This window comes from Antechinus flavipes, chromosome 2 (genome assembly GCF_016432865.1).
Source record: "Antechinus flavipes isolate AdamAnt ecotype Samford, QLD, Australia chromosome 2, AdamAnt_v2, whole genome shotgun sequence".
NCBI classification, from domain to species: Eukaryota; Metazoa; Chordata; class Mammalia; order Dasyuromorphia; family Dasyuridae; genus Antechinus; species Antechinus flavipes.
The window spans coordinates 188,499,744-188,512,385 of NC_067399.1; the positions used below are offsets into that span (position 1 = coordinate 188,499,744).

General features: G+C 37.1%; 1 protein-coding gene across 1 annotated transcript; it reads right to left on the reverse strand.

The window, feature by feature from the left end:
- Positions 1-344: 344 nt before the first annotated feature.
- On the reverse strand, positions 345-12,249 carry FAM110C (family with sequence similarity 110 member C). The gene is made up of 2 exons (XM_051976021.1): positions 10,623-12,249; positions 345-2,115 (listed from the first exon to the last, which is right to left on the reverse strand). The coding sequence occupies exon 1, from the start codon at positions 11,857-11,859 to the stop codon at positions 10,630-10,632; it is 1,230 nt and encodes a 409-aa protein (XP_051831981.1). The 5' UTR covers positions 11,860-12,249; the 3' UTR covers positions 345-2,115; positions 10,623-10,629.
- Positions 12,250-12,642: the final 393 nt, after the last annotated feature.

Consider the following 12,642-nt stretch of genomic DNA (forward strand, 5'->3'; position numbering starts at 1 on the left):
AAAAAAAAATTCCTTCTATAAAGAAATCAATTCTATACAAACTCAGAAAGTATTGCTTTATAAGTCAATGATGTTCACTGATTTCTTTCCAGAGAGAGGTCATGATATATAATAACATTTGTATTATCTGTATAGTGATACTATTTATCATTAGTAGTAAAGAAATATGAGAATCAAAAAGAAAACATAGAAGAAATTTTTAAAAAATTAATTATCCTAATTTTGAAATTTATTCTATTTTCTATTTTCATTCTATGAGAAATCATCCTATTTCTAGATTCTATATTCATATTTCTATATTCATTCTTTTTTCTATAAAAGGACAGAATAGGCACAATGTGAAATTTTCATATGTGTAAATGAAATATACAACTTTATTTTTGTTATACATCATAATAAACAGCATAGTAGTTCTATGGCAAAAGCAGGTTTTAATATGAATCTAAATAGAAGTAGCTATAGTATAGAACTGATCTCTTTATCACAAAACTGTCCTGTAATCATGGACTTTAAACCCTATAAAAGGGCAATGTACAAAGAATATCTTTTAAACAAGTGAACAAACATATTCATTAGAATAGTCAGTTCTCTGTATGGTACAGGCAGATATGATCATAATTAACTTTACAGTTGCATATATATATAGTTTGAAATGAGGCCAACTGTTTCTTTATGGGAGTAAAAAGACCACTGCTATTTCTTATATTAAATGATAGTTTTGCCTTCTATAATCTTTAAATGTGTTATTTCTAATAAGAACATTCTTTTAATAATGAAATTTGTTTGAAGGTAGATGATTCCTTATTCTGGTGGTTATTGAATAGTCTTCTTCTGGTAAGGTTTTGCAGAAATTGCAATTTTTTATTTTTGTATCTAGAACTAATAAATACCCAGAACTTTGTCACCAGATGGTGAGCAAAAAGAACAGTATGAATTGGCAATACTAACTTACTCTGATGGCTACTTTATAATTTCTAGATCATAGATGAGTATGGGTTACTGAAGCAGGAGATCTGCTCTTCTATTCTGAGTACTCTTTTTATCTTTATCCAAATGTTCACTTTCGAAGGCATACCTAGGTTCAGCCCCCACACATTTAATGAATGCTCAGCTGTCAACCAATAATTTAAAAGTGAAATCAAATTCTTTTCCTCCATTCTATGAATAGATGTGTGACCACTTTGGTTTAAGGGGCATTTGACTCATAATGCAGTAAAAAAAGCACTAAATTATCTTGTTTGAAGCAATACATGTCCATTTATGTGAAGAATTAACTGCATACTTTCAAATAAAGGGATTAGTTTCCCCCATCTTTACATTATCTATTTTAACCAAGGGTATCACCTAATGTTTAGATAAATAGCAGCACTTTTAGAGTAATGACTAAGGAAAAAATTCTCATAATGGGATATCAGTTGGCAAAGAAAAGAATCTCTATCAATGTTATGATGTATTTTTTCCCCTCCCATGACCCACAGAGATGCTGAGGAAAATAATTTCATGCTTTGTTACAAACATTCATTAGAATAGTCAGTCCTCTGTATAGTACAGGCAGTCATATTTATATAGAGCTTTATCATACAAAAATATTTGACTATTATTTAACAAAACCTCCCCAAAATAAGCTGCATATGCTGTCTGGTGCTTTTAAAACCACCTTAAATAAATACTTAAGTAATTTAAGAGCTTAACCACAATAAAGTAAGTACAAAAATAGAATACAATATTTAGTTTAAGCTAAGTGTCTTTAGGTCTTTCTACAGGCAGAGAGATAGGTAGATATTCTTTTTATAATCACCTAATTCTCATTTGGTTCAGCATGATATCATGGCACAGACCCACCTTCAAAATAATAAATATTTTAGCAGCTTGTTGTACCATTAGGTCCATCTAAATTTGATGTTCTTTCCAAATATCTCAGCTGAGCCTCCAATTTCTCTGTCACTCAAAGATTCACTTTTTTTGCTGGAGAGCCTCTAGACTCTTTTGAGATGACAAAAATTTCCTCTGAGGAAGCAACAAATCCTTCTTAAGTTCTGTCAGACAAGTAGAAACTTTAGGGAGATTAAGCAGTCCACGATCTGTTCTGTGTATCCTCCATCTCAAGGAAAGTTTCTGGGGAAGAAGGAAAAGACCAGAGTTATCAGTGCCAGGAACCTGGAAACATTCAAATCCAAAGTCATTAGGGTACCAAGTTTCTTCTTTGATTTGATGACAGTCTCTCCACTTTTAAAATAACTGGTGGGATCTTCTAAAGAATGAGAAAAAAATTGTATCAGGGGTCTTTCTTTGTAACTAAATGTTTAAAAATCATTTTTATATCTTGGTTCAAACTCTAAATTCAAATCTTTTTTCAAGGCCTTCTATAATTCTCTGTCATCATCTTTTTCTAGATAGTAATAAAAATGTTTCCCATTTCACACATATAGAAACTGAGGTTTACAGAGATTAAGTGACTTGCCCAATATCACCCAACTAATAAAAATCCTCAGAGAAATTCTTATTCATCAATTTATAAATCCAAGAAAACTATATACAGAAAAAGCTGAACCTGAAGTCAGAAAGAATGGAATGTACTTTGTTCTCTCTATGCATTTACCATTCCCTATGCCTAAACTGGTTTCTTCTCCTATTGAATGCTTATGCATCCCCTAAAGACCAATTTAAATGCCACCTCCTTTAGGAAACCTTCCTTGATCTTTTTCTTTTCTGTTAGTGACTACCTTGCTTCTTCAGATCAAACAGAAATCTGTTTTGCTGATGTCTAATGGACTTACCATGTTACATTGAATATTAAAGCTAGATGGTACTGTGGATAGAGTACCAGCCCTAAAGTGAGGAGGATCTGAGTTCAAATGTGACCTCAGACACTTAATCCTGCCTAAGTGTGTGACCCTGGGCAAGTCATTTAACCCCAATTGCCTCAACAATAAATAAATAAATAAATAAATTCATCTTCTTAAAAAAAAAAAGAGGGAGAATATCACAGCTACCTGTGTCTGCATTTTATCCTGCACTTAAATTGTGAGCTCCATGAGGTCAGACAATATGGCTGACATAAATTTTTAAGACCAGATAGATAATGTACTTAATTTTTAAATGAATGAATAAATGCTTGTGTGTAATTTCTCCAGCAATTCAATTTCAAAAGCATTCATTAATTAAATGATTGCTACATGAAAACATTTTTCTATTCTTAACCACTTCAGTGGACCTTGGGGTTTAAACTTGTAGCCACTCTAAGGAATCATGAAGAATGAAGAGAAGATCTTTGAGTATTAAAATAGTCACTGCTAAAACTTCAAAGATTTGAAAACTACAATTCACAAAAAAGCAAGAAAATATTTGAACACATATAGATGCCAACTTTTTCAAAGTCTTCAGAAGTACTCATAAGCTTTATTGGATGATATGCTTGCCTATTTGATTACTACAGAGTTTCAAGTCTAGGACAAAGGGGAAGAGAAGAAAGGCCAGACTTGATTCCTTACTTGCTTTTTTCATTTATTCTGTTTCTCCACTGCAATTGTTGCGTATGTTGAGACCAAAAAATCTGGCCTGTGCTCACACAAAAGGCTTCAAAAAATGTAGCACAAACTCTAGATTGGAAATAGGCTTGATAGGATTGCTTGGCAATTCTTGCCTCACAAAGTCAGTGGAAGTTGAGACTAATCTGTAGTTTAACTGTATAGAAAACTGCTGATTCCCACTCCTTCCCACTTAATTTTTTTTTTTATCCTCCTAAACTGGGGTAGCATAGAGAGTTGCCTTCAAGTCAGAAAGACCTGGATTCAAAATGCTGCCTCTGATGATATTCATGCTTTATGACTCTGAGCAAGTTACCTAATCTCCCAGGGCCATAGGCTGTAATTTGCAAAGAATGTGCTTTACTCCATTGATGAAACCAAAGTTCCCTCTTTATACTTCCAAAAAAACCCCAAACACACACACACACACACACACACACACACACACACACACACCCCCCCCAAACCAACAACAAAAAATAAACCAGCAAAAAAACTCCTCTAATCAAAATTGAACCATTGATTTTTGAAGATATTAGTGCATTCAAAGGAAGCCCAAATCATCTGGATAGTGTGGTTAGGAATAATGGAATAGGATTTCAGTTCTATTTTTGTTGGGTACTAGGGATATTATTAAGAGTGAGGTGAGTGGAATTTGTATTGTCTCGTGAAATATTAATTGTTAGATCAGCAAAAAAGTGAAAAACCTAAACTTACCAAAATGTGTATTTCATAGTATTTATTTAAAAATACAACTGACTATATATATATATATATGTATATATGTATGTATATATATATATATGTATATATATATACATATATATATATAATACCAAATAAAAATATAAAATCAAGGCATGAAAGTTGTTGAATGATATCTATTAGCTGTAACTGCCCAACCAGTAGGAACCTTGGAATGTGACACTTTCCTTCTCCCTGGTCATTGATTTAAAATCTACTGATATTAGAAAATGTTGGAATTTGTTTGTGTTCAAATGTAACCCTATTTTTTGTGGATTGGTCATATGATTGTGGTTTTTCTATCTTGTGAATATTAGCAGTGACTAGATTATTATTTCTTTTTTTTTTCATTTTTCATGAGTATTTTGGGCTGATTTCAAGCAGAAAACTCCGGAACTCATTAAAAGAAGATGTAAGTACATAGTAGGCATTAATGAACATTTGTTGACTTGTTTTTGAACACTGTTTAACTAAATTAACTTTGAAATTATGTAAAAAACATTCATTTCACAAAATATTAATTCAGTACCTATGGCTAAACTTTGGATTTTCTCCAATATGTCAAATTAAAACTGACTGTTAGGAGAATAATTGGAATGAAAACAATTAAGAATTAGAAATAATAAATGATGAAAGGGACAAGCAGAAGAAACTTGGGAAGATGAGATTGAATTGATGCAGAATGAGGTGAGAAGAATCAGGAGAACAAACTATACACTAATAATATTGTAAAGACAACCAATTTGGAAAGAGTTAAGAATTCTGATTAATGGTCCTCTCCAAAGGTCAGAAATGATGGACTTCTGCTGCAAAATAAAACATACATTTATATACCTGAACAACCAGTAGACTTTTAAATTTATTTGTTTGACTATTTTTACTCATAGCAAGGGTTTTTATTTTCTCTTTTTTTCCAAAGGGGGAATAGTGTGACACAAATCACAAGACACAAATGATTGAGTTTTCCCTTTGCCTCCCTAAAATTCATCATCGAAATATTTAAAATGCACAAAAGAGGATGGAAGGAAATTTCAAAGAGAAAATACATATAGGACATCTTAGAATTTAACATGTTGGATTGATTGTATGCTTTTTACAAAGATAAGCTGTGTGTAACAAAGATTTATGGTTTCATATACAAACCTCTTTTTTTTGTACTATTTTGCATATGGAAATACCTTCCTTTTGTGTGTGTGTTTAAGATACGTTAAGAATAAAATAATAAAAGAACAAAATAAAATGAAATTAATATAGCTTCTCACTGCTCCCTCTTCTTCCCATCACCCTAAGGGAATAGTGTAACTCCCTGATCTCTTGCCCATTATTCATGGCTAACCAAGATAAATATATCTGGTTTCTATAATTCTTTTTGGTGATTTTCTAGTTTTGATGTTTTGTGAATGTATCAAAAGTAGAAGCAGCCAAGTTTTGAACCAGTGAAGATATTTATAAACCTAACTGATTCTTCAGCTAGAAATCATTTAGGACTCTTAAGTATTAATACATTGACCTCCTTTGAGGTATTGGAAGGCATCCAATTAAATAATTCCACTCCCCTACTTAAGAAGCCTTTGAACACACACACACACACACACACACACACACACACACACACACACACACACCTCCCTTAGTTTCTTTGAATATTTACTGTAAGATCAAAGGAGAGTCCCATATGAATTACACAAGTATTCCTACCAAACAGGGATTGTGGGGAGGAGTAGAGATCCTGTTTATAATATACTCATAGGATTGAAGGAATGGGTTTCAGGAACTAGTCATTCCAGTGGAAAAAGTCTTTGTTTACTTTCCAGGTTACAAATAGTATATCCCTGCTGCCACAATTGTTGCTTCACTTCCTGTGTTGCTCCATAGTTCTGGAGGCTTAGGTGTTTAGAGATTATTTGGCCTCTCCTGGCTTGTCTTTTGAAGAGTCCATTATGTTTGTAGGCAATGAATTATAGGAGGTGGTTTTGTGGTCATGAACAAAGATTACTACATTGCTTTTTCTATGCCCTTAATGTGGTGGAGGAGAGGCATGTGTTAAGAACTGAAATCTATCTAATGTTTTAAATTTTGCCATAATGTTTTATATGTGTCATTTCATTCAAGCTTCATTAACACCTTATCAGAGTAGGTATTATGTTTCCCATTTCATAGGTGTAGAAATTGAGGCTTAAAGAGAAATTGCCCAACATCACACAACTAAAAAAAATCTTCAGAGGAATTCTAATCCATATAATATCAAAGACAATGAAGTGACCCAGTACTATAGAGAGCTGTGCTTGTAGTCAGGAACACCTGAAATAAAATCTGGCCTCAGATATTTTCTAGCTATGTGAACCAAGGCAAGTCCCTTAATCTCTGTCTGCTTCAATTTTCTCATCCTTAAAATGTGAATAAGGAAGTACCTACTTGCCAGGGTTGTGAGCATCAAATGGTAAATTTGTAAAGAGTTTATTTAGCACAGTACCTGGCATGAAGTAGGTGATTAATAAATGCCTGTTTCTTCTTCCCTTTCCCCCAAACCAATTTTCTATCCATAATCTTGCTGCCTTCTCATATTTTTGTCAGTGCTTTGGAAATTAATAAATGGGATCATGGACCTAGAGTTGCAAGGAATTTTCTGTGGTTCGGTTGTGTTCCACTCTTTCTGACCTGATTTGGTGTTTTCATGGCAAAGACATTAGAGTGGTTTGCCATTTTCTTCTTTAGTTGATTTTATAGATGAAGCAAACAAGATTAAGTCACTTCTCCAGGTTTATACAAGTAGTAAATGTCTGCAGCCAGATTTGAGCTCAGGGAGATGAGTCTTCCTGATCACCAGCTCTGTCTACTATACCACTTAGCTGCCTAAGGAATCTTGAAGATCATTTAGTCCACTCATTCATTTTATAGATAAGAAAATTAAGACCCAAAGAAGTTAAATAGCTTATCCCCAAATTACACAGGTAGTAAGGGTCATAGTATCATAGTTCTAGAATTACAAAGACCTCACAAGATATTTAGTCCAAACTCCTTATTTTACAGATGGTAAAAACTGAGGCATGGATAAATGACTTTTCCAAAGGTTACTAAACACACAGGGAGGGGAGCTGGGATTTGAACCCAGATTCTCTGATCCCAAATCCAGTGCTATTCCTATTCATACATGGAGCCAGCTAATAAGTAGTCAGGGATTTCATTCTTGTCCTAGGCCTAATGGACCACATGTCCCAGATGAATCTTTTGGAGAAGTATGTTAGATTTGGAGTGAGTCCTGGGTTTGATTCTTATCTTTATGATTTCTAGCTACATGGCCATGGATGGCCAAGTCATTTAACCTCGCTAAACCTCAGTTTCCATCTCTGTAAAACAAGGTTAAAGACCTATTTTACAAGGGTTATTGCAGAAGAAAGCAGTTTATAAATGTTCAAATACTAAAAAAAAAATGTGAGTTGCTGTTAAGACTGACATTTGTTATAGCAAACTTTGTATATTGTGTCTCACTTATCAATCTTCTCCCATGCTGACATAAAACAATTTTGAAAATGAGCAAAATCCTTCTAGGATCTGACTAAAGGAGAAAGGATAGTAAGTGAATTTAAGTGCCTCAGATTATTTGTATAAATTCACAAACCTGTGCTTCTATCCCTTCTCATAAATCAGGTGACATTATTGTTTTCTTTTGGCCAGAAGATGGGGAGGGAAGCAGTTAACTCTGAAACCACGTGCTTCTGTCATACAGGTGACAGCCTTCGCTGCCCAAGCAAACTTCCTGCATTTGCTCCTAGTTTGAAAAGTAAAGCTGGCTTTGGAAAGATTACTTCATGAAAGGAATTAGTTCATTCCTTGCAAATCACTATTTTGGTATGGAAGGGGGGAGTGAGGAAAGGAAGTGCTATCATTCAGAGGCTTTCAGATTTTATTTCTGTGAATTCAGGTGTCATTTTCTGATCTGCACTCCTTAACATTCAAACCTGACTCCCACTTATCTGCTTAAAAGCAAAGCAAGATTCAATTTAGCTTTGTAGGATATTGGTTTAAACCTTGCAAGGAAATTTGCTTTTCTGTGTACCTTTTACATAGTGCCTTAGGCAGTATCTTTTAAAATGGACTTTCAATACACTTTGCCCTTTATTTATAGTTAAGCTCATTCCACAGATCATAAAGATCCCAAGACTCTTGTGTTTTGCCTACTAGGCCTTTTCACTTTGGCTACTCTTAACACTAGCATCTTTCTCTCCACCCTTCTACCTTCCCCTAAACACATGCAAGCACATATTTCCCCAGGCTTCTAATAATCTAGATTCTACCTCTCTCACCTTAAAGATGTGAGAAATAATTTTAATCCAAAGAGATCCTTTCTACTATTGAAGGACTCTGGGGAAGATGTGTTTCAAAAGAAAGGGCCAGAGGTATCAACTTAAACTTCTGATCTGTACAAGAATAATGCAAAGTCCAGTTTTCCTAGATATACCTGAGTTTTTCTTTGTGCATATTGGTGGCAAGAGAGGAATTGGTATCATATAGTGGAGCATTGCTAGGGGTACTTAGGTAATACTTAGGTATTACATCAACAAATAGAATTCATCCTGGATGAATCCCGGTTATTCAAAAGGAGGGGATTGACCTATTGCATTGGAAACAAAGATTTGGAGAGTGTTAGAGCTAGAAGAAATCTTAGAGATCATTTATTCTTTTTTAAAGAATACCATTTTCAGATGATGAAATGCTCCAGCCCTGAGATTTAAAGTGACTTCCTTAAGTTCAAAAAATTAAAAAGCATCAAAGACAGTGTTAAATGTAGTCTCCTAACATTAGGTCCAGTATGTTTCCTCCAAATCATACTGATTGGAAACAATTAGAAGATAATTGTATAGATAGAACTAGAAGATAACATCTATTTCAACCCTATTCATTTTACAAATGAGGAAAGAGAAGTCAAAAAAAGTTAAATGACTTGCCTGAAATCACCCAGCCAGTTAGTAACAAGCCCAAACTGAAACTCAAGTCTCCTAACTCCTACATCTCTGCTCTTTTCATGATATATAACATCTCACACTGGTGGCCTGGAGACACCCCAGAATATTATAGCAGAGAAGATCAGATACCTTCTTAGGATATTGTTGAATTAGGCCCCCTGTGATACATTAAATCCAGTCAACACAAAGACCAAATGTAGTAAGTGATTCTCTCAAAGTATCACCTATCATAGTTTCTAGACTCAGAGATTTTTATTTTGTTTTATTTTAAATTGAGGCTACTATAAACCTGATTACATAGTTACAGTGTAACCTTCCATCTGAAGACAAAGTGCTTTCTTTTAAAGTATAAATTTCTTTGAAAACTGCCAATCAACTAAGACTGAGAGGGGGAAATGATTTTAGAAGCCATCTAGTCCCATCCCCTTGTATTCCAGATGAGAAAGAGCATAATTCAACTTAAAACTGATGTTTTCTTCAGTCACAACAAGGTGCCAAATCAGAAAACATTTAGACTCACACAAAAGCCTATGAGTTAATTTAAATAAATTATATCCCAATAAATTCTAGCTCCCATACTTTGACAAGTGTTGAAAACCTGCTCAAGCTATCCCAGGCAACTTCAATTGGCGCCTAGAAGGAAATGTGATTGGTGTCTGATTCAGAGACTGCATATCCTGTACTTTTTGTACAGTGGAGTTAAGCACAACCTTCACAAGAATGCAAAGACCCCTTGTTTGCTCAATAAAGCCAGACTATTTTGATGAACACAGGTATATTTAGAGTGTTCTACTGAAATCTTAGGAAAATTTCTAGGTTATTTCATGGTTCTTTTCACCTGTGATCCAAGAAAGGTGTGTCAGTTATGACGCAAGAAACAACAGGAAATGTACCAATGTTTTGTTCCTCTCTTCCTCCCCCCCATCCCACATACACACTGGGCCTGCTTTAGGACAATAACTGGAGAACTCTGCGCTATTTGGGGTTCCTGGCACCTGTCCAGATGTCATCCTGTTTTCCCTGGCATCCCAGGATCCTCATTTTATTTCTATTAGTCCTCAAAGTATTTCTTGGTCCCCATTACTACAAACTATTGATTACTTTTATTTCCTTATCTAGCATTAATAAAGCAAATTAAGTCTACCTACCTATTTTAGGAGAAATTCCTATTATAGGAAAAATCCTATAAAATGAAGAGATTGGGCTACATGGTCTCTGGGGTCTCTTCCAGTTCTAGCTACATGATACATGAAATGTGCTGTGCTCTTAAGACCAGTTATACAACTCAGCCACTCTCCTATCCCAAATGCATTGTAAAGCCCTCCTCCCCACTTTCCCTTTCCAATGCACACACATAGGAATCATTTGGGACTGGCCCAAGACACACCTTGGTTTTACCGTGCTTCTGTGGCATCAGGAACCAGCTTCTTACCAGCTAAGTCTTGAATGTCCTGGTTCTGAGTCTCTTTGGCCTTTTTACAGGTATATAGCCATTTGATAATCCGGGCATTGCGTTCTATCACTGATGTGGTGCTGGGAACTTGCTCCGTCACTTCTTCTTCCAGCAGCCCCTCATCCCCGCTGGGATGGGAGAAGCCGCCTTCGGAGGTGGCCATGCTAACGCTGCGGATCTTGAAGGATCGATGGTCCCATCCTGCTGAGAAGTTTTCCTTTCCCAGATCTTCCACCACCTCAGGGTCCAGGCCACAATACTTAAAAAAGGTGTCAAACTCTGAGAAGGATTTGGAATAGCGGGAGCTGATGTCAGACTTGGAGCGGTGCAGGCTTCTTCTCTTCACTTCCTTGAGATCAGCCGGGGCCACAGCTGTCTTCACAGGCATCTTGTCCTGCCCGGAAGGGTCACCAAGATGGGTGGGTGCTGGGGAGTTGGAAGGGGCGGTGTCCTTGTTGTCCATTCTGGCCTTGTTTTCCGCGCCGGGCTCCTCACTCTCCACTCTCGTCTCCTCATTTTCCACTCTGGGCTCTTTCTTTTCCAATCTGGTCTCTTCACCATTCAGCCCGGCCTCCTTAGGGTCCATTTTGGCTTCTTTGCTCTCCAGTTGGGGCTCCTCACTTTCCACTCTGACTTCCTCCTTCACTCTGGGCATGTCCAGGGACACTAACATCTTTTCTTTGCTGGGACTCTGGAGGATCTTCCTCACCAAGCCCCCTCTTGCATGCTCAGAGCCTTGGCCTTTGACAAACTCACACTTCTGGCGATAGATAACGAGGGAGTCTGGCCTCATTTGCCTCCTGCCAATTATTCTCCGGGTCACGGGAAACGCCTGGGGAGTAGGGCACCGGACATCCCGGCTGTCTGACTCTTTTCTCCCTCTTGAGTCCTTGCTGCTCCTTCTGCTCTCCACAGAACAGGTTTCACTGCTGCTCTCTGAAGCTGAGCTCAGCCTGGCAGGCTCCTGTTTGGTGCCAATTACCTGCTGGCTTTTGACATACTTGGCCTTATCGGCTGCTAGTCTCTCCACAGCACTCTTCTTGGCCCGATCTCCTCTGTCTATCTGCCGGCGCAGGTACTCGGGACCCTTGTGGAGCAGCCGGGTCGTCAGGGAGGAATCCAGGTCGGAGAGGGCATGCATTCCCAGGCTCGCAGCGAGCTCAGTTGGCATGTGAGTTTGGGGTGGCTGGAACTCAGGGCAGAAAAATGCAAGAGGCCGGTGCTAGGGCAGCCTCCCGCGTTAATGTCCTGGGAGCTCAGTTCAGTTCCAAAGTCTTTAGTTCATTGCCCGAGGAGGGACAGAAACTCCAGCTCTCTAAGCATAAGTCAGTCTGTGCTGTCTACGGCACCAACTCCACACCTTTACCGGCAGCTTACTGCCTTTCACCGATACCTTGCCAGGGAACCAGCCCTCTTGCTCACAGCAGCCAATCCTGAGGGAGTGGGACTGTCTGACAGAGAGAAGGGGAGCCCAGGCCAACTGCACTGCCTCCAGGGAAGACAAGCCCTAATTAAAGTATTTACTTAGCATATGTTATCCACAGTCTCCTCTTCCTTTGCCACATTTTGAAAGAAAAAGAAAACTAAACTTAAAAATTGAGTAATCTCACAGAGGCTAATATGCCTCATCCTAGAGACTGAAATTCATAGGGGGAAGGGAAAAAGAAGAAGGCAGGGGAGGGGAGAGTAAAGAGGGAAGGAGGATGTGGCAGCTTCAGCTACCCGTGATGAGTTGTAAAGGAAAGATTTGGTGGATTTATAGTCAGGAGAGCACAGTTCTAGTGGTTCCTTGGTCAATAATTAGCAGTATGAACTTTTGACAAGTAACATAGTATGGATCCTTATCTCCCTTTTACTAAAATGAAAATGTTGGACTAGATGTTCTTGAAAATCTAGTTAGGAAATTCAAGTTTAGCTTTAGACATTTACTAGCTGACTAAGTCACTTAATTTCT

What these genes read in the sequence shown, in the direction of transcription:
- FAM110C (XM_051976021.1), bottom strand. Translation starts at nt 11,859, where the DNA reads ATGCCAACTGAGCTCGCTGCGAGCCTGGGAATGCATGCCCTCTCCGAC.